Source organism: Scomber japonicus, chromosome 14 (assembly GCF_027409825.1).
Source record: "Scomber japonicus isolate fScoJap1 chromosome 14, fScoJap1.pri, whole genome shotgun sequence".
Classification (NCBI taxonomy): Eukaryota; Metazoa; Chordata; class Actinopteri; order Scombriformes; family Scombridae; genus Scomber; species Scomber japonicus.
In genome coordinates this window covers 24,297,241-24,318,940 of record NC_070591.1, presented here as the reverse complement: position 1 = coordinate 24,318,940, position 21,700 = coordinate 24,297,241, and the positions used below count along the sequence as shown (strand labels likewise).

At 43.2% G+C, this 21,700-nt stretch overlaps 2 protein-coding genes across 6 annotated transcripts in view; one reads left to right on the top strand and one right to left on the bottom strand.

Annotated features, from left to right (window-relative positions):
- The window catches only part of fhip2a (FHF complex subunit HOOK interacting protein 2), a 229,426-nt gene that overhangs the window by 13,609 nt on the left and 194,117 nt on the right, over positions 1–21,700 (top strand). The gene's annotated exons all lie outside the window — the stretch shown is intronic.
- On the bottom strand, positions 1,053–21,306 carry srfb (serum response factor b). Of its 5 annotated transcripts, none has more exons than XM_053333334.1 (8): positions 20,434–21,306; positions 16,213–16,479; positions 5,378–5,618; positions 3,171–3,335; positions 2,766–2,876; positions 2,002–2,199; positions 1,826–1,902; positions 1,053–1,181 (listed from the first exon to the last, which is right to left on the bottom strand). In XM_053333334.1, exons 1-8 carry the CDS (start codon positions 21,076–21,078, stop codon positions 1,086–1,088), a joined length of 1,800 nt encoding a protein of 599 aa, XP_053189309.1. In that variant the 5' UTR covers positions 21,079–21,306; the 3' UTR covers positions 1,053–1,085. The 5 variants fall into 5 exon arrangements, with proteins under 5 accessions (XP_053189309.1, XP_053189312.1, XP_053189310.1 ...); XM_053333335.1 differs by having other exon boundaries at positions 1,060–1,181; positions 1,801–1,902; XM_053333337.1 differs by lacking the exon at positions 3,171–3,335.

Here is a 21,700-nt window from a genome sequence, read left to right as displayed (position 1 = left end):
TGTGTGACAGTTTCAAGTCATCAAGTTCTACACTGATGACAAGATAACCAGTTTTTGCTGAACGTTAGAATCTGAACATGTCATTTCTATCAGATTGTCTGTTTTTAAACACACTCATAATTTCTACACGCAGAAAGTGCCAGCTCAGGGCTTCATGAGGAAGCCTCACACACACAGCTGCATCAGTAGATGCAGTGATCATTTCCCAGCGTAAATAGAGAATATGTTAACAGTAAATCATAAACATCCATGTTTTACATTTCATGACCCAGCTCCTTGATCCTATCTGAGGAACAGTCCTACAAACGTCACAATCAAAAAATATAGAAAAACATCCAGCGTTCTTTCTCCATCTTGTAGTGAAAACTCCCAACAGCATGACAATATATCAACATATGATGGTATGTTAAATTAATTTACATATACATGTAAATAATTCATTTCCTTATGCAAATCATTTTCATGTACATAGAAAACCACTACGTAAAAAACAACTACATGCTGTTGCACAAACTAAACCAGGCTAAAAATACAAGTTATTCATTTAAAAAAAAAATTATGTACATTTCCAAATGTCTCTTAAGTCAATAAGCGTCTCCTCGCCCCTTTACAAACCCCAGATATGCACACACATAGACACACACGCTTGTGCACAAGTTGCCCACACTGGAACATTCAGACAAACAAATGTCTCTTTGGCTGGTGTGAAGCTGCGGCACCTTGCAGTGTGTGTACATGTAATTACACATTTTCAAAAAAAACACACGCACACAAAAAAAATAACACCATCTAACGGCATAGAAAATAGTTTTCCGATGATGGATGTAGTGATACATATTTCCTATGCATTTGCGTATATATATATATAATATATTTATATTTATATACCAAAACATACTGTATAAGGGTCAGCCACACATATGCCCTTGATTGTGTGTGTAAATATGTACTTTAAAGTCACATTCACATGTGATGTGAAACTCTGTAGGAAGGCATCAATAAATAAAGATGTCAGTGTATGTGTGTGTGTGTGTGTGTGTGTGTGTGTTCCTGGGTCTGTCGTGTTCAACAGCTCCAGCCGTCTGTCAGTCACTCTTTGAGTTTTGTGCTGCGTCCATGTTCACCACCTGTAGCTCCGTCAGGTTACTGCTGCTGCCGCTCGACTGCTGGCCAATCACCATCTGGAACACAGCACAGCTACGTCAGCAGAGAGTACAGCGCCTGGCCATACAGCCAATCATAAGTCATCGCATCACACAACACCTGGTGCAGATGGAGCTCCTGCCACACTGCATGTGGTTTATTATGGAGCAGAATAATGCTTTAAACTGATGCTGATTTTATTTCATGTATTCATCAGAAATGACATAAAAATAAAATGTGAAGATAATTCTGTTAAATCTCATCCTTTATAGAGCTATATAGACTAATGGGACACATGTATTTTAATGAAGAGAGTATACCAAACATTTTCCTATTCAATCAGCCAATTTTCATGATATTTCCAATTAATTTCCACGAGTACACTGTAAATCCCTTTATCAGACTGGACTTGAGTTTATACAGTAAAACATTCGGGTTTGGATTTTCCATGCACTGCTACTGAGGTGTTTTGTTTAGTCTACTGCATGTGTATTTTGCTGCACAACACAAAGTATAACAAGGCGCCAGCTGATTATCCACATTCATACAAAGCAGCAACAGGTTTGGACCCTGAGCATCAGTGTGCCCGTGCGCTATTAGGATGCATTAGTGCGGTCACGTGGCATGCTGGTTGCATAGGGAATATGAGAGTTTCACTTGTAAAATGCAGATCTTGCCGTACTGGGTGTAACTGCACCGCTGAGACGGGGATCTGCACCGTGCCTGGAGGTGCTGTGAGGAACACCTGAGGGACAGCACCTGTGGGGAAAAGAACAAGGTGGGTTTTTTTCTTCGTTTTTTTATTTACTTGAACTAAATTATTAACAAATCCACATCTGTCAGCCAGATAGTTAATACCTGTGTCCTGCGCCTGTGCGTGGGACACCTGCATGGCCGAGGTGCCCTGGGAGAAGGCGTTGAGCACAGCCAGACCCCCGTCAGCCAGTGCTGGTGTGGAGGCGTACATCACTGTGTGGGGGCTGGGGTACATCATGTGACCCGCCACAGATGTTGGCACTGATGAGGTGACGATGGTTGCTGGGAGACTCACCGTTGCTGAAGAGAGAGAGAGAGAGAACACTGGTCACACTTAGGGCAGAAGGCATGTGCACATCAGCCAGCAGATGGCGCTTAATATCTATGAAAAGCACTGCCACCATTTCTATATTCAAACTACAGTTTTCAGTATGAGTGTGTTAACTCAGTATGAGTATGTTAACTCCTACTTATACAGTGTGTAGTGACACAGAAACATTTTTTAACAAGGGCAGACAAACACAGAGGAGGACCATATTTCTGCTCATTGAGGTACTTTATTCAAATTATAAGACCACACTAAAATTCTGATGGGTGTTTGTACACAAGTGAAATTTCAGAGTAAAATCTAAAAGACCATTCAGTCCAGGCTTCATTCAAAAAATGCTCCAGTATGTCATCGTCATCACATTACATCAATTTTAGGTGCCAAATCTTCTTGTATCCTATCATCATTATGTTTGAAGTAAAAAAAAAACAAAAAAACAAAATCACCAAATGATCAAACTCACCAAACCAGGAAGCTTTCTAGACCTGATGAAGACAAGTCTACAGCAGTCTTTGTTCAGAGAGAAGAGTTGACCTACCGGTGGAGTTTGTGGAGGTGTGGGACATTTCAGGGCTGCTGTCGCTGTTGGAGGTGGACTGGGTGTTGGGGTGGACCTGGATAGCCTGGAGCTGCTGGGGAACACCTGCTCCTGTGGACACACAGAGGGCATTCAGCCGCCACAGTAAGTCATCAAACTCCCCCTGCAGGGATCACCAGTAGCTGTGGTGGTGGTGGTGGGGGAAGGGGGGGGCTGTTTGTGGAAGCAGTGGCAGTACTGTTAGTTGATATAGTACAAGTTGTGCAAGGGGCATTTTAGTAAACCTAGTGTTAGGTGTATGATTGTTAGTCACAGCAATAGAGGTAGCATTAGCAGCGGCAGCTTCATGAAGATATGTTTATTAGTAGAAGAAGTGATGGGGGACAGTCAGGCAGAGCAGGTCACCTGTGAGGGAGACAGCAGCAGGGAAGCGGAAGACAGCCTGCTGTCCCTGCTGTGGCTGCGGGGCGGCGGTCAAGGCCTGACCATGCTGCCCTTGGAGGGCCAGGGAGTGCTGCTGCAGCTGGCTCAGAGGAATGGTGGGGGTGCCAGGGGGGAGAGGAGTGCCTGCTGTAGGGGCGCACACATACGCGTACACATACACGCACACACACACACATACACACCAACATACATTCAGAAGGGAATAATACTAAATGCAGAAAAAGTGAGGAAAAAAAGTGCTAGTTAATTTCAGCAAGAACACATTTTTGTAAGAGATTTGCTGCTTGAGGAATCCTGCCGTTCAGATTTAGATCAGACGCAACAAAGCAAAGCAGCAATATGAGAATTGTATTTTCATGTTAAAGAAATAATCATTAAACACAGTCAAATGTTTGTCCTGGGTTTTTCTACAGGAGTTTCTGCATGACTCAGCCATCTGCTATGTGTGGCGTTAATATTAAAATACTTCCTGCCTATAAACTTTTGTGCCCTTCCGTGTGTCCAAAACTGTGTTTTTTTTTAAACAAATGGCAGATATTTTATTGATTTTAGGAACATGACTTGAGTAACACCCTCACATTTGGTCATATGCTCCATAGACAGTTGCTGCAGCAGGGTGGGCTGGCCCTTTCAAGCTGTCAACTGAGGAGGTTTTTAGTGTGGGAGGGTGTGTTGTTCCACCTGGCACTGCTGCCATGTGCCAGACAGGTGGTGAAGAAGAGAGAGAGAGAGGGAGTGAGCAAGTGGGAAAGAGAGAGAGAGGAGGAGAGGGAGGGTGAGAGAGAGAGGGAGAAGTGGACGGCAAGAGGAGGACAGATAGAGAGAGAGAGAAAGAAAAAAGGGTGGGAAAGGAAGAGAGGAGCTTGCTTGGCTGTCCTTCAGCTGTCAGTCAAAATAACACAGAGGACCCATTAGTGTGCATCATGAGTGTGTCTGTGCTCTACCACAGCTGAACAGACAACCGTCACAATGCAACAACCAGCTACAGCCAATACTGAGTAAATACAACAGTGAGGAGCTCTTGTGCTACATAATTACAACAACATGTTACTGTAGAAACCATCACATCAGGCAGCATTTAAGCGTCAACCAGCATTTTTGAACTGTTAATGATCGTACAAATAAACCGTCTGCAGCACCGAGCACTTCTCTCTCTTTTTTTTTTTTTTTAAGCGATAACTACATGACAAACCTCACATAGGAGTAGTGAGAGAAAGTGAAAGAGTGACAATTATTCCTCTTTATTCTCTGACTGCAGATAATATTAAAATAAAATTACAGTAATATTCAAATACTCCTCTTGCCTTTGAGCGAATTGTGACCTCTTGGCATCCCCGGACCCCTCTTGGAGACCCGCAGATGTAGACTCAGTATTTTTTTCCCCGACACATCCGCCAAGAAAAGGAAGTGTAATGATTAATTACTGCGAAAAGCTAATTTAGAAACACTTCAGGGATCCCAAAAATCACAGCCTGCTGCCCTGAAGTCCTCAAAATGAGTTGGTGAGGTTGAGGTCACTCATGTTTCAGATTGGCTCTGTGAAGCCCCCTCCCTGCCCCCCTTAATGAAAGGTCACGTCTAGTTCAGAATCAAGTCTGTCACAAAGCTCCATAAAGTACAGCTTATAATTTCAGCCGTGGTCCTTCATTGAATATTCATGACTAATTATGGGCCGTATTCATCAGACCTCATTGCCAGGTCTATTGTGTCTCTCTCTCCTAATTATTCCCGTCCCCGAGTGACAATCAAAGGCAGGGCTCATCACCAAACAGACCTGGCTTCCCTGGATACTGGGGGGGCTTTGTAAAAAAAAAAAAACTCATGGGTGCTGAGTGTTGGTGACTGGCTGTGAAGGGCTGTTGTGTGATGTAAACAGCTCGCAGAGAGAGGCACGACCACCCTGAGATGATGGCTGAGGTCGCAGCGCGGTGCCATTCAAATTCTAATCAGCTATAATAAGCTAGTCAACACGGCCACATTAACAAAACATGAAGGGCTGCAGGAGTGGCGTCTCGATTATAAAAGATGAGGTTAAGTCAGTCAGAGAAAGACAAACACGCCATAAAGAAAATAATGAAAGAATTGTGGGGAGGGAGGTGGAGAGGGAGGGAGGGAGGGAGTTCTGAATGTTGAGAAAGACACTCTCTGGCTGTTGTGGTCCTACGTACCGGGCATGAAGGTGAAGCCGCCGGGCAACTGCATGACCCCCGTGGAGCCTCCGGCGGTCTTGAGGACGGTGCCGTTGGCGCTGATGTTGCTGTTGGCCGAGACGGGGGCCAGGTAGTTGGTGATGGGAAACGACGGCCCGCTGCTCACCTGCATGGTGGTGGAGGTGGTAGGCACTGTGGACTGGGCGCTGCTGGTAGTGCCTGGGAGGCTGGCTACCGTGAACGTCGGCTTCAGCGTGTCCTGAGGGAAAGAGAGCAAAACGGCGTGAGTGGGAAGATGCGGCTGATAAGACAATAAAATAAAATCATGGCTTGCCTTCTGTCATAGAATATACCAATGTGCTGTTTAACTGCTCTCATCTGCCAAAAATCATTGAATCCGCCAACCTCAGAAGAATTTCGCATTAGGACACCTAAAACAACACCGTTAATGGGGCTTTTCCTCTCTAAAGCAGTTGAACGTGAGGAAGGGGGGGCTTTGGTGCTTTGAGTATTTTCAGGGATCAATGGGTGGGTGACAGAAAACAGAGTGGGGGTAATGACATAAACAAGGTAGCAAAAACATGCTGGGACCCCTCTAATTGCATCCACATGTGAAATACTAAGTGGTGAGGGGACAAACTCTCTCCCAGAGCAACTCCACTCTGCAGCCGACAGGAACAGTAAGTTGTGTTAACGCTGAGGAAAGCATCTCTCTGTGGTATACACTGAATGTAGGAATTCTTATTTAAGGAGGCGACATTAACTGAGAAATGAATACGGAAAATGGAACACTAAACAAAACCAAGGGCCACAAGGACCAGGAGGCACAAGAGCCATGCTAGCGGCTCTGTGAAACTACTAATTGCTGCTAAAGGATCATCAAAGTCATTATAGGATCCATCCTCTGGGGAACATGAATGTCTGTACTGAATGTCAATCCACTAGATCTAGTAGGTTTTAAGATCTTTCACAGGATAAATGAGAAGTCAGTGGATCACTACTGTTGTTGGAATTCATCCTCTGGGGAACATGAATCTGTACAAAATGTTACATGAATCCATCCAATAGTAAGATAATTCAGTGTGGAGCAAAGCGGTGGACTAAACGACACTGGAAGAATGACTTTTCTCTATAAAGACAAAAGCATTTCTAAATTCCTAGCAGCTGTGAAGTCATGTGCTGGACATCCTGTTTGAACAAGGTGAACAAATACTAGTTTCGTCCTCCGTCTATTCATCATCTACACCCTCTTATCACCCAATTAATATCCAGTCGCCGCTCCATCAAACTCTACTGAAGAGGAACAAAAACATCTATTCCGCCCCTCGTGTTTTTGTTGAGTTACTATGACAACTAAATGGCCGTGTTACGTGCCACGCTGCCACGCGAAAGGCTTTGAATTTAGGCAAATGCTCGCATAAACTTAAGATCAAAAAGGAGGTGAGATGTAGCATCACGCCATACACTAATGTGAACATCCATTGAACAGCAGAGCAGGATGTGTTGGTGAGTGGGCTGCATGATAAGAGGAGGGTAGGCGTAAAGCCAGGACTATAAAGCACATCTAAACCCACCATGCCTGTTTCTATGCACTTATCACATGATACTAATGATCTGTTACAGCCTACACATTAGGAGGTATGCATCTCCATGTGGTTTCAATATGCTTTGAGGGGTTGATTCCGGATGATTAAGAAGGGATACAAGCGAAGGGACTGAGACAATTTAATGGAGGCAAATATTTCAAGTTACCTCACGTTAACCCCCGGGGCATTAACACCACAGCATAAAAAAAAAAGCTTTAAAACAATATGAAATGAGGCAAAGTGGAAAGAGTCTTGGGAGTTTGATTGGGGAGCTGCAAGCCCAGTAAAGGAAAGGCTGTTTTTCTCCACATGTCTGGACTACAGAAGACATCATAAATACCTGCTGCATTTCAAAAGCTTCTCCAAGAAACCAAGAAATAAAAGGACTGTTCTGCAGTTCCTCAGTATTCTACTAAGCACAGTGCGAGGCCAACAGTCTGAGCAAGCCATTACTGGTTTTATATGTGACCGATTACATGGGTGAAAGGTGGAGGATTGAGCTTGGACTCCACTGATAAGGCCTACCCAACCCCACGCTGCCATGCAAACATATAAATGGAGCTACTGTAGAGGACGTCTTTCAGTCTTCAACCATGTCCCAGTACTGCTAACATCTTAATAATACGGATAGTCTCCTATCTTGCACCGTTTTCTTTTTCTTTTCTTTTATTTGATGACATTAAAAACACCCAGAAGATAAATAAATGATAAAAAAGGCTGTTGCAGTTAACTGGAGAGTCTTCTGGCCTTCATAACGTACAGATGGTGAAGCAGGTGTTGTCTTTTACATGCTGTTCTGAATCAACAAGAGTATACTGAACTAAAACTGCACAGCGCTGAGCAGTTCATTGCCTGATCCGGGCCCTGCTGAGGGGCTCTGACAGTCCAAGGTCCTTTACCTCTTTAGTTAAACAGCAGCTGGAAACTCTAAGGGGGAGGGGCACGCAGATGACTCACAGTTGTTCTGCCCTTCCGACCAAAAAGGAAAACTGAACAAATTCATAAAATAATAATCTATCATGGATTTACTAAACAACTATCAGTCATGTCATTAATCACAGAGTGACTGCTGATAATCAGACCGTGACACAAGCTGTCAGCATGTCTTCATTTCCCCAAAAGACTCTCCAGTTTGGGTTAAATAGTTTCACGAACGTTCACATTAGACTCACCACACATTGGTTTTTACCACACACAGAGAGATTACTGATAATATATAATAATAATAAAAAATAGATAAATAATATTTAACATTGTAATATGACAGAAAAAGAGAAGAACAGTTCCAAAGAGGGGCAAAACCCCCCCCGCCCCCCGCAACCGATCAGTTTTACTTGACATTGGAGATGAAGTGTTGAGGCAGCGTTAGCATTTATTAGCCACAGTAATATCAGAGAGTGTGTGTCTGTGTGGAAGGCTGAGCAGAGTCAGACCTGTGTGAGGTTCGGCACAGGGGACAGGGGACAGGATAGGGGCGAGAGTACAAACAGCTGAGGGTACAGACAGCTGGCGGGAAACCTGAGCACCTCTGAGGGGGAATTAACCCTTTCCAGGCCAGCTGAGCCGGCAGGGGGCCACGTGTAAAGGCAGTCGCCATCTGACTTTTAGCAGTTCTCGGTATTGGGGTTGTACAAAAATTGACTGAATTCTTGTAATGGACGGAGAGGCTTCACTTTGATCTCGCTAACGGCTTTGATATTACACTGCTCTACAGAGCAATAAATGTCTGCACTTTGCTTTGCTGTCAGGTTTCTACTCTGAACCAGCGATGACTGAGTTTAACCTGTGTAATCTGAGAGTAGTCGGAGTCTAGTCAAACTGCCACTATCACTGTGACCTACATAGCAAACTTCCACTGACCTACTGCTTTGTTTGACCATCTCCATGTGTCTCTGTTCAACTGGCCATTCTATAAACAGCACTGGCTTTTAGTTCAGAGTCAAGGCAGTGCATAGTAAACATAGGCCACAGTGGTGTAATGCATTCCCCTGGACCAGAAGTGAGGAGAGAATCATCCCTGTGATCAAAGCTTCAACTCTGTCACTTCCTCTATTCCCGTCCATCTCCACCTCCTTCTCATACAATCATACTAACTGGTATATCATATCATGCCTGTCGCTAAAAATGCAAAGTGACTACTGCCTCCTCTCCAGTGTCACAATGGAACACTCAATACTATATAATACAGTATAAGAGAGCTGGAATAATTAGTCAAATTAATCAGTTATTCTTTATTTTCTAGTACAAATGTCAAACATTAACTAGTTCCAGCTGCTTTTCTTTGTCTTCCGTCATAGTTAAACTGAGTGTGTAGGGAGACATCACACTGGGCTTTAGGAATTTGTGATGGGTCCATTTTTAATGATATTTTACAGACTAAATCATCTTAATTGGTTAGTTACAGTTCTACAGTATATAATATTATGCATACTTATTGGATTCTAATTGAGTTGGGTACTTTAAATTATGGCAAGTGTTACTTTTTCAAATCACATAACACAATTACTGACATTTAAATGGGCTCTTTACTCGTTCCTCTAGTCTAATGTGAAAACTGTGGACGGCAGCAGAGGACAGCAGACAAACACCCTATTCCCCTCATTTTCTGGTTAATGATCTAACGTCACCTGACCTTACGGTGGTGCAAATGAATCAATCAATCTGCATTAGACTAATGTAGCCACACAATGGCTGACAGTTCAGGCAATGTGAGCTTCCTGTCCCAGAATTATGGACATTATTTTTCCCTCCTTGAGCTCAAGGACAAAAATATACTGGAGAGTTTTAGTCTAAGTGCAGGTGGCTTATCTATTGTTAGAGCTTAAGCCTATTGTGATAAGAAATTACTGTCAAAAAGATTAAAACTGACTTATTTAACTTGTTTAGCGCTCGAGTTGAAGGCCTGTCAAGGCTACAATAACTGGGCCAATCAAAACAAACCAGTTGTGTGTTACTGTTTTGCTGCTTAGACACAACAATAGATCAAATATTAATAAGTAATGCAGAAGTTACTTTTAATTTAGTGACTTCTCTCATAACTAATTACTTTAACATTTAGTTTTTCACTAGTAACTAACTCATTACTAATATTCAGTCATTTGCACAACACATACATAAAGATTTAGATGAGCTTTAGATCATTGGTTTCATATCAACTTCACTACTGCCTCCATGGCTTTAAGGGAAAACTCATAGCCTGGCCTGAGGAAACATATCACTTAGTATAATGAAGCACCAGAACGCAACAAATGAAGCCAGAATTTATTACTGTGTGAATAGAGGGCTGAGTCGTCTGGAAGAAGCAATGAATCCTCTGGACTCATGCTATGTAATGCATTTTACAATAGAGGGGCATAATTAGAGAGCAGAAACAGAGAGAGCTCAACCATTATACGTTCTGCCCCCTCTTATATCCACTGTAAATATGTAATGAACCCTGATATAAAAAAGGACCAGGAGGCAGAGCTTCATTTGTGAAAACCACAACAGAGGAAAATAATCTTGATCTCACTCACACACACACACACACACACACACACACACACACACACACGAAAAATGGTAAAAAAATAATCAAGTGTTCTTTGTTTATGTGGCCACTGATTTGTTAAAAGATGCATTGCTTTCAATACTGCTGGTTTCCAAACTTTAGTGCGTTCGTAAGGGTTCTATATATGGTAAGAGAATTAAGCCTCCGCTGCCCTCCTCACATTCACAGACATCAGAAAAGAAAAGAGCCGGTTTTTAAAAAAGGAAAAAAGGAAACGAGACAGTAATTAAAAGACGAGGGACACAAATGATTCCCTATTCATCAAGGATTAAATCATTCCAAATTGAAGGTGACAACTGGCAGGCTAGTGCGGTGTTGGTTGGAGAGCCCATTGTGCAGTTTACTGGTGGCTGGCCCTCGTCTAATCTCCCATTTGCTGGCTCCCATCTCCCAGTCTGTCACCCTGCCAGCAACATGGAATTTGCAGCTCCATTTGGGACTGCTAAAAAAGGCAAGGCAGCCCAAGTGGAGGAGGTGCAGCCAATGGCGGCTGACCTGTCCAGTTGCTTGCTGTAAAATAAGGGGGGGGTTGAGGGGTAGGGGGTGGAGGGGGGTGACATAACGTTACTTTCCTCCCCCTCCGACACAGCCAACATGCTGCTCTCTCTGCCGAATCCCTGACACCACTGCCACCTCTCTCTCTCTCTGTCTCTCTATACACTCCGTTTAAGCCTTGTGATAAGAGTGCATATCACAGTAAATTAACTTTTCATTATCTCAGCGATTCCATCTTATCACCTGACACTCGCTTTGCTCTCTCACGACAGCGGCGAGGAAGACATGAGAAAAATAGTAGAAAGACAAACATTCTATAATAATCTATTCAAGTGCAGTGGTTTAATTTCTCTGGGGAGACAGACTCAAATTCATACGTTTACAGGAGAGTAATATTCTGAAAGATGAGGCTGTCAAATCTACCAGGGGGAGGGGGGGGGGGGGGGTCTAAAGAGCTATAAAATGCAGAGAAAAACAAACATGTCATTGGTGGTCAGGACAGTGGTCTTAGTCTGTGTTGCTTCCAACATTACAGTGGCAAAGGCAATGTGATCTGAGTATAGAAGCTAATAGTGGTCTTAACCAGGGCGCAATTAGGGAGGGGGGGGGGGTGTTTGTGAAATGTTTTTATTCATGAAAATAAATCAGAACCACATTGGGCCTGTGTAGAGTATTAACTATATGAGGCTATTTCTTTCATACAGGCTATAATAAAAGAAAAGCTTATAAATGTATTATGAACTTGAATAAAAGCTGAACTTGACCGCTGCACTTGCATGAAAACTCATTAAGTAGAACGCCATGTTCACTCTCAGTAATGTGATGTCAGGTTCATGCCTCGTCCTTACCTCCACACAGGAGATGTGATCATACAGGCTCTAACTAAACAAAAGGTTAAATGCTAATTAAAGCCAGAATTAAATCTCCCAACGCCCTTTTCAGTACTGTGGAGAGCGCTACTCAGCCAGATGTGCCACTTCACTTAATGTCATACTTGCACGTCACGCTTTAATTCAGCTCTAAGTGCAGCAGACTTCAATACTGAATAGAAAATAACCACAACATGCAATATGTATCAGCATAAGAAAACAGTCTGCTTTGATTCTTCTTATGCCTTTCTGTGGAGCGTCAACCCCCCGTGTGTGGCCCCTACTTTTACCCACAATTCTCTGAATGGGGACGTTGGCCTGATCCATTTATTGCATCATCACACAGCCTAAAAGCTGCGTCATCTCTACTGTCACACGAGCGCTGATAGTGAAAGTCCGTTTCTGATTTTATTGTTGTTTGCACTGACGTTCTCACGCTGCAGCACTTTACTTAGATTTTTTTTTTTTGTTTTTTTTAAATAGCCCTTGTTTATTTTAGATATGTTATACTATCCATGAGTGAAGCAGTATGAATCACTGTGAGGGGGATAAATTTTGTCCCCACTGGAGATAAAAATAATTTAGCAGAGGCAGGGATATATAGACCGGAGAGAGGGGGAGGGGGGATCCCCACCATCTCTCCTGCAAACTGCACGTCTTAACGATTTGAATTTTATAAGCAAGTCAGACCCTAAATCTCAATAGTTAATGTGTGTTTAAAATACTACTGAATTTACTATATTCCACTTTGAAAACCATCTGTCTGAATTCATGTGGTCTGAGTTTGATTGTTTTCAAGTTGTCCAGTTTCAAAAACATTTTCTTTACCAGCAAATACATTTTATTCTTATGGATGTTCAGAAACCCAGGAACCAACTTTACAGTCTGAATTTGAACAACCAAATGTTGAGACTATTGAATTTTAGATCAGAATCCAGCTTTAATATTTGGCACTTAATAAATAAATATACCTGAAATAAAGTTTTAAGAATGACTAATACTACAGAACAATGTAGTAGAATACTACTAATAATCCAGACCATATACATTCAGACAGATGGTTTTAAGAGTAAAATGGTTCAGTGATCTCAGAGCAACAAATGAATGTCACCATGATTTCAACAGCAACAACACTGACGGCCACACTGGGACAAGAAAGAGGGGGATGAAGTACATGAGGGAAGGAGAGGAAGAGTGAGGGACGGAGGAGGGGAAACCCAGAAAAGATTGTCACACTGAGAATTCAGTGCGAAGCTAGATCCTTTATGCAAACATAAGTTATGGGACTTGCCATCCCCTTCCAAAAATAGCCCAAAAAGCATAAAAACATCTGTCTTGTAAGAACATCTGATATTAGAAAGCAGCCATAAAGATGTGCTGGGGGACACAGAGGAGGACAAGTCTACCCTCTTTTTTTAAACTTTGGCATTTATTATAAATTTCTGCTGTACCCACTTTTCTGTTAACCCATCTTCTCCACTTCCATTGTCAGCCATTGCATTTCCCGGTGTGCTCTTAGAGACCAGCGTTGAAGCCGTTTCCTTCAACTGTTGATTTTAAGTAATTTATGTGTGCTGAGAGAGTCGTAGCTAAAGAAAACGAGACTTTTCTGACATTAAGTGAGTCACGCACTTTAAACTTAATGTCTTAACACTGCATTATGGTCAACTGCAGGCGCTCTCTGTGGAATAATACTCACAGTTCTCCAATCCATCACATGCACTGAGCTCAGTTTTCACTACCAGATTTAAGTCTGATGACATCAACTCAACAATCAACTCAGCGCAGTCAAATAAGCACCAGACCAATCAGCAGATGATTGGATGATAATGTGACCCGCAGGCCTTTTAAAAAGACTCCCATGAACCTATCAACTCTGAGACCATGAAGTTGTAAATATCAACTGGAGCATGGATCTCAATCTGCACAGAGCATTTCTTCACTTACATGTATTGAGGATGTGATTTTGATGAGAGATTTAGCAGTGTCTCCACAACCCAGCCATGTTTGTGCTTTCATCCAATCAGGTGTAGGTGGGGTTTGATTTGACATGATGCTACATGTTGAACACCATGTGATGGCTTTGACACGCCACTCTGAACAACTGGTGCCAATATACCTGAAGGATAATATTGATATTTTTAACAGCTAGAAAAACCTGTTTGGATCTGACTCTTCAATAATAATGATAATAATAATAATAATAATAATAATAATAATTATAATAATAATAATAAGTCATACACTACTAAACAAAATGGATGCCTAGTCACCAATAGCTCTTTGCTGGTTAATCATTCTTCCTCTTCTCTAGATTGTCCTGTTAATCCTGTAGGACTATCATAAGCAATGACATCGTGGCACCAGAATTTCTACTGTCACATGATTTTATGAGCTATGCATACACCAAACACAAAATCATTTCTACTTCACTTATCTTCTTGGCTCAACTTTTTGCTTCTCCAAAATGTCCTCCTCTTCCCCCCCCCACTAGCCATTGCAAACTGAACTGTTTAGACTAGCTTGGACTGTATGTATGACATACTTCTCCTGATGAATAGGGTCCAGACGCTGCAGAGGTGCACGCGTCGACTGTGCAAACAGACCCACTGTGCAGAAATGATCCCCCCGAAATTGAGGACTTTGTATCCACCTGCCGTGTCCTAACCATAACAGAGCTGATCGTGACATGGATCACGCAGAGACCATTTCTAGTGTTTCCCCCCTCTGTTAGCAGTGTTCATGGGGCCCATGCTGGTGTCCCACAGTCAGAACAGCATCGGGGGGGGCAGAGGTCACTGCAAAGCCACCTAAATACATGTCAAATAAAACGAGACATAAAGTATCGTTCAAGTGTTTCCATTCCGCCTGCTCGTATCTACATCTATACCTCCCCTTCATATCACTAAATGAGTTTAGGGGGGGGGGGGGGAGAAAAAAAGAAATCACAGGACTCCAAAGACAGCTGCAGCTTATAAGGAATGTGAGGGGCCTCAGCCAAGAGAGCAGGCAGGGAAACCATACCATATATGGCAACAGAGGCAGAATCTAATTTTTATCAATGAGCGGAGCGGGCATAAGAGTGGCTTAACATGCGAAGGTTGATCTCCCATCCTCGACGGTGTATGGTACGTGTTAGTTAGTGCCTTGTGAAAACAGCACGCAGGCAAACAGGCCGGGAAGTGTCCGTCTTCAAAGGGGTGGACTTAAGCCGCGTAAACAGTGCAGGGAATCTTGGCGTCCAGCACGTGATTGCACGAAGGTGTGGACAGTGAAGTGTGTCTGCCGATGAACGTATTGCTTCACTTCAAACTCTCTTAAAAAGACCCAGAGGTTGAAGAACACTCGCAGTAATGTAGTAGAAAATATGCCGGGACACAGGACTGCGGTCTTCATTAAAGTGATTAAATAGGGGAATAATGTTTAGGAGGATTCAGTGTAGGCCTATATATTCATATTTCATCAATAACCCTTTGAGAAAAAAACTAAAACATAAATGCAACTTATTTTGGATGGGAAGCTTTTTAGAAGGTTAACAAGTAAGAAAAAAGGCACAAAATGTTTGATATTCTGTGTTTTTACTGAAATATAACTTCTGTTGAACTAGCTCAGTGTTTTGCATGCGTGCACCCAAGACAGCGCCGTCCCAAAAAAAAAAAAAAAAAAAAAAAATCAAAAGATAAACAGCAAAGTGCTTCATATAGCAGGCTGCATGTTTCTCATCCTAACACAAGCCAGACCTGCTGTGATTTATCTTGAAGAGTGTTACGAGGCTTTGCTGGATGAGAGGTCAGAAAGGTAAAAGTTTAGACAGCTCCCTTTAGTGAGCGGCATAATTCTCTGTGTCTTATCTGGCTATTCCTCAGTCTGCAGCTCTTTGAAGGAGTGCTGAGACTTTTTGCTTTAATTACAAAAAAATGACTCTGCGCTCAGAAGCGAACCACGAGCCCAAAAACCGAGGCCTCACACATAACAGGCAAAAGTTCAAAACTGTGTTTACAATAGGACAAAGATTATTTTCCACAGCTGCTTGTGGGTTTGATTTATTTGCTCTCCTCATGTGCTTGTCTAGCCTTTTCTGGAGAGATTTCCCACTATATCCATTAGTGACTCTCTATGGAGCGTTATCGCTTCTTTTTTTAATTCACAGAGCAAACCGTGCTACCATTAGAGATCAGACAGTGAGACTTTATCACAAATACTATTGTTGTTAAACACCCGGGAAATGGGCTGTGGGGACAGTACAGAGATGAATGTATTCAACTTTCACAGCTACTGCCTCACTACTCTCTCCTCACCAGAGATGGGAGTTTATGCCTGCTCTACACAAGTTAGCCTATTCTTGAATTTCACCTTAGTGTCCCCCATGCTCTCCGACTCAGACACCTGGTAGGTGAGGTCCGTCTCCTCGAAGCCTGTGGCACTCATGCGCTGGTCCATGGAGGGGTCAGTGCGCGGTGGCGAATCGGGTGAGTTGAGACATGTTTGGATCAAGGCTTTGCCCGTTTCACTGGTGATCATGGGTTGGAGTTTGCGAGTGGCAAAAGTGTAGACGTGACCCGTTTCACTGGCCACGAGCAGCAGGACCTGGGTTCCCGTCAGGGTGGAGAGTTCGTATGCCTGGTAATGAGAAAGAGGAGAATACAAGTGTCTTAAAGAGAGTATAGAATAAGAGTCTGGTGCAGCTAGAACAACAGACCGGGCTTCATTCATACAGCTACAATTCAAACATTTGACTGAGTGGTTTCCAAATTGGGGTCTTAGATTAGCATCGTCTCATACAAAGTTATCTCTATGGGAGAAGGGATAGCAGATTCAAAAAGGTGAACATCTGGAAAAAAAATAAAGCAAGAAAACATTAGAATCTAAAAATACCTATGTAGTGAACTCTGACGTATAGCACAAATGAAGCTAAAATAACATGAGATAAGGCTCCCAGAATAGAGTGTGATATAGCTGAGAGACTGATTGCAGCAGGGGACTGGCCTGCATAAGAAGGGGGGAGTGGTAGTAACCCAGTCTGGAAGGACGACACGAGGAATCATTCTCCACACGCAGGGGTGGCTGGCTGTAAAACGTGAGGCCACCATTACACATTACTCTCCTTCGTCTCATCATTCATTATGCAGCGTGCAGACACTTGCATACAAACTCCCCTGTGCACAATGAGTTTCAACAGTGACACACACACACACACACACACTCACACAACCGAACACACGCTGAGGCTGCACTCACAGTGAACTCCTGAGAAAGCTCTTTATCTAAATGAGTCATCAGTAATGTGGAGGATGCTTCTGGTGCTGTGAAGGTACGGTACCATTTACCATCACCTTGGTGAGCACAGTATAGCCAGAGCTGGCTGATAGATGTACCATTGTAAGCTGGAGTGCAATCCTCTATCAAGCGGAGCAAAGAGGAAGAGACAAATCACATTCAAATTGAAGGATTTTATTGAGCCGTTATAAAACCATGTAGTCATGCTAGTCTACTCTATAAGGCTCTCTGTTCTTTTACACTGACTTCATTATGGGCCATATCGCTCCAGTCCTCGCTATCTGTTTGCATGCTAATTGACGCTGACTGTATAATTGCCTTTTGTGTGTAATAATGATGGCAGAGCAAAGAATGATGACCACTAGCTATTGCGGCTCAATGCTACAGTGCCCTTGTTTCACCTGAACACTTCAATTATGTAGAGCTTTGGCTGTGTAACTGTGAGTGGAAGAACGGGGTTAAAAGGCATCTCTGGCTGATGGTACAATTCATCTCAACAACTGCTAATGCAGCCTTTACAGAAGCAGTGAATGAACTACACAGCTCTCCGTCATCTTGTTCCTCTACCATCTTCCTTAATTAGCTCTGCAGCGGCCACAGAGCTGTATCTAACAACGCCGCCTGATATTTGGCCAACATCCAACACCGAAAAAAGGACTAATTTGTCAACTTAAGTGTGCGAGGTGGCAGCACAAACTAGACCCTCACAATGCTTTAATAAGTTTCCTTGCTCTGCTGATTTTCCTCATAAATATTCATGACGGCTGGGTGTAAGGGGGTCAACTCCAGCTGTAATTGGTTCCTCTGCCACACAAAAGTACTCGGTCAACACTACAGATCTAAAAAGGAGCATAAGACCAAGGCCGACATGTATATTTGCACATTTCAAAACATCTACGACGAAGACGAGAGAAAGGTTTGTACTCTACGTGGGTGTATTTTTCAAGGTTTGTCTTGTTTGGTCTGCTAGTAATTGGAACAGCAGTCCCCACTGTGATTAAACAGTTGTTTGTTAGTCATCTCTCCTCGGTGTCTGCCGAGGTGACAACAAAGCCTTCAGCTGCTCTCGTGAGGTTGCTTAGTCAAAAGTTGAGGCTTAACAGAACAAGCTAGGATTAATAGATGTATCCAGAAACTGAGTGACTGAAATGTAGAAAGCAATTTGATCATTTATTAATCATTAAAGCCAATTATCAAGCAGAAATGTGCCTGCTGACTCTTGTCAAATATGAGGATTTGCTGCTTTTCTCCATTTTATATTTCAACAAATTTCATATATTTGGGTTTTGGACTCCAAAAAGGAAGATTTTAGAATGGTAAATCAAAAAAATAATAGAATATTTTCAAACAATCATTAGTTGAAGGTCTTTCTTATGGTAGACATGTCTGCTGCAACTACCAACTATTGTTTTTATCATCAATTAATTGGTTAACTATTGTATGATTAGTCATCAAGTTTATAAAATGGTTAAAATGTCAGTTGAAAGTTATGTGGATGAGCCCAAAATATTCAAGCTTTGGTTTTGTTATTTAAAAACAGCCAGAGTCAGTTTAGGTAAGGCAGTTTTAGGCTCCTGCCGTTATGCATGATGGTTCATTGGTATGGTTCACTGGGAAACTGAAATGGAAAGTAGCTAAACATTATCTGCTAAAACAAATCAAAATGTCTGCCCCGAAAACTAACTATTGAGTGTAGTTCCAGCCAGAGGAAAAAGCTAACTTACTCAACTCTGGACAAATAATGCAACCAAAAAAAAACAGGAAGCACAAATGTTAATTGAGTAATCTGGTTCTGTGGATTGAGGTAACAATTTGTATTGTGTAAGCATTTATCTGCACCTTATCTGAACCATTTATGAGAAGGGAACAAAATGAGCCCCTGCCTCGCTCACCACATCCTTCTAAATGAAAACGAGGCTCATCCTTCGAAACCAGTTCAAGACAAATCTACTATGAATCTTCCCACTCCACCCACTTGTCAATTTTTTTGATGGCTGACACAGCGTAGGCAACATTTTCAAAAACCTCCATCCCCACAGTGTGTCAAATAGTGTTCATGTTGCCAAGAGCCTACATAAAGACACCTCAGTTTCCACGACAACAGTCTGGGATACATGAAAAAAGGAGAATTACAGCAGAGTACACAGTAAAGGTGCTATGAAGTGAAACAAGAACAAATGAGAACTCTTTCATCACAGCGAGGCACTGCTTACAAGTGTTTGTTTACAGCCATAATGAAACATGGTTAACTGCTAGCTATGCTTGCTTGTTGGTCAACAGCTGACCCTTTTCTCCAAACAACCAACTTCAGATTCCTTGACGTCAAATAGCAATACTTTCTCATGGCAGCAATGCATGGTTGAGTTGTGGAGTTCCAGTGAAAGATCGCCTTTGGCACTAAAGCTAGTAAGACACTAATGGAGGTAATAATGACTCCCATGGATCAACTTAGCCTGCTTATGTGTCAGGCCCTAATCAACAAAACTGAAACTGAGATAAGTCAACACAGGATGATGTGGGCTGGACACCAACATCACAGCACATATTTTGCCATAATGCATGCACAGACAGTCCCTGGCTCCTCTCTTCTGTTTCAGTGCTCTTTGACTGTCCTCTGATCTGCCTCCCTGGGGTTTAGTCAGCTGTTGGCACCTACAGGCCCGCTGCTGCTCACTGCCACATGGCCGCCGCCTGCAAGCAAAGCCCTGCTTCTTAGTGACAGAGGGAACAGCCTGTGGACTGAGGGCTACTGATAGGAACTATTTCCAACAGTTTCGGGCCTGTCTGTGTGTGAAGGTGTATGACGATGTGTGCATGGATGATTGTGGCAGTTTATCTTGAAGTATTCTCTATGTGTGTCAGAGCATATGTGTGTGTGTGTGTGTGTGTTTGGTGTGTGATAGTTGAGGGGGTAGGCATGGTCATAAATAGATTTGTCATTTGCTCAAATCTATTTAAAGATCATCAGCCTGTCATGACTTCCTCACATCTACTGAGTCAGTTTGTACCACAATGATGTTGATTTCAGATTTACTGCAGATTACAGCCTTTAAACATAATATGGGATTATTATTGTTATGATAATTGACACAGCACTTCCTCACTGGTGTTATGACTCTGCAGGATAGTGGAGCCTCAAGATGCACACTTATATAGTGGCATGAATGAATGAAATCAATGCAAAGCACAAAATATCATTCTGCAGTATATCTGAGCCAATCAACACCTGACCTGGGTGATACTTTAATCCAGGGTTAGTGTCGTTGGATGAGCTGTAAAGGTAATCAGCTTACTCACCTTTTTCATGATGCCCGTCTTCCTCTTGCTGAAAGTGGTGTACCGTCTCAACTTGTTGTCAATAAACTCCATCTTTATCTTTACGCGCCCACGTGTCTTCTTCCCTGGCTTTGCCCCTGCGACCCCTCCGGGTACCATGCCGTAACCTCCGGGAGGCATTCCCACCTCCTGCCCCGTGACTGCAGCCTCCATCTCCCCTCTCTCCCGCTTCACCCCTCTCCTGCTGTCCCCGAGTGAACCCACTGGGTCATCATCATCTCCGGAGTCCGAGTCATTATCCGAGCCGCTGCACAGAGGCGCGCTCTCTCTGTCCGGGTCGAACCTGGCTCCGTGAGGCAGCACGACTCCTGTGTTTAACCCCACCATGTTGCTCTGAATGGCGGTCTGTGTAGGGTTCACTCCGGTTCCGTTCCCGGGTCGCACACCACGCGGACCCCCTGGACCATTAGCCCCCAGCATCCCGACGGCGTCTCTCTCCCCGAGTCGCCCGGCGGAACCGGCGCTCTCAATGAGCCCCGGTAAAGCTTGCCCTGCTCTGACCAAAATGGGACGAATCCCGACAACGCCCGAACCGTGTCCTGTGGTACCTCTGCCCGAAGCTGAGCCGTTTCCAGATGATGCCGACCCAACCTGGCTCGGTAACATTCTATTCACCGGACCGAGTCTCTGAACACCAGCCCAACAAGCTGGAGCGCGTTGTCTCGTGAACGGCTAGTAAAAAAAAAGAAGCATACACGCCCGGGCCACAAAATGTAAACAAACCAGGCCAGTGGAGGGTTTAGAGACTCCAGGAAATAACCGAGACAAACTTTCGAAAGTGATGCTGCCCCCAAGACCCTTCAACCCCGGCTCGGTTAGGTTCACCCTCCTCCTCTATTTCCAAAACTCTGAACACTTTCTCAAAAAGGAAAATGCGTAGAGCGCTCTCGATGTTGCTCCGCCGTGTCATGTAGTCCGCACCGCGAACACAAGCAAACGCCGCTATCGGCCTGTTACTATCTATTTAATATTTTTTACTTGCTAAATCTCTCATTATTTATCTATTTATGGATCAAACATTTATAATAACATCAATATTTTTAAACCAGCGTTTACGATGGCGGAGTAATATTACAACCCAGGAACTACTTCCCTCCTTATAAAGAGATACAATGTTTCCTTATTTGGTGCTGTCTCTCCTTATTTGGTGAGTCACAATGTCGCCTATCGATTGGCTGAGGATTATCTGAGTAGTGCTGCCATTGGTCAATAAGAAAGCTCATTAGAA

Excerpts from the sequence above, each read along its gene's own strand:
- srfb (XM_053333333.1), bottom strand. The coding sequence starts at position 21,078 with ATGTTACCGAGCCAGGTTGGGTCGGCATCATCTGGAAACGGCTCAGCT. Across the intron at positions 2,877-3,170 it reads TGCTGCTGTCTCCCTCACAG|GAGCAGGTGTTCCCCAGCAG; the intron begins GTGACCTGCTCT and ends GTGTGTCCACAG. Across the intron at positions 2,200-2,765 it reads CACCTCCACAAACTCCACCG|CAACGGTGAGTCTCCCAGCA; the intron begins GTAGGTCAACTC and ends CTCTCTCTTCAG.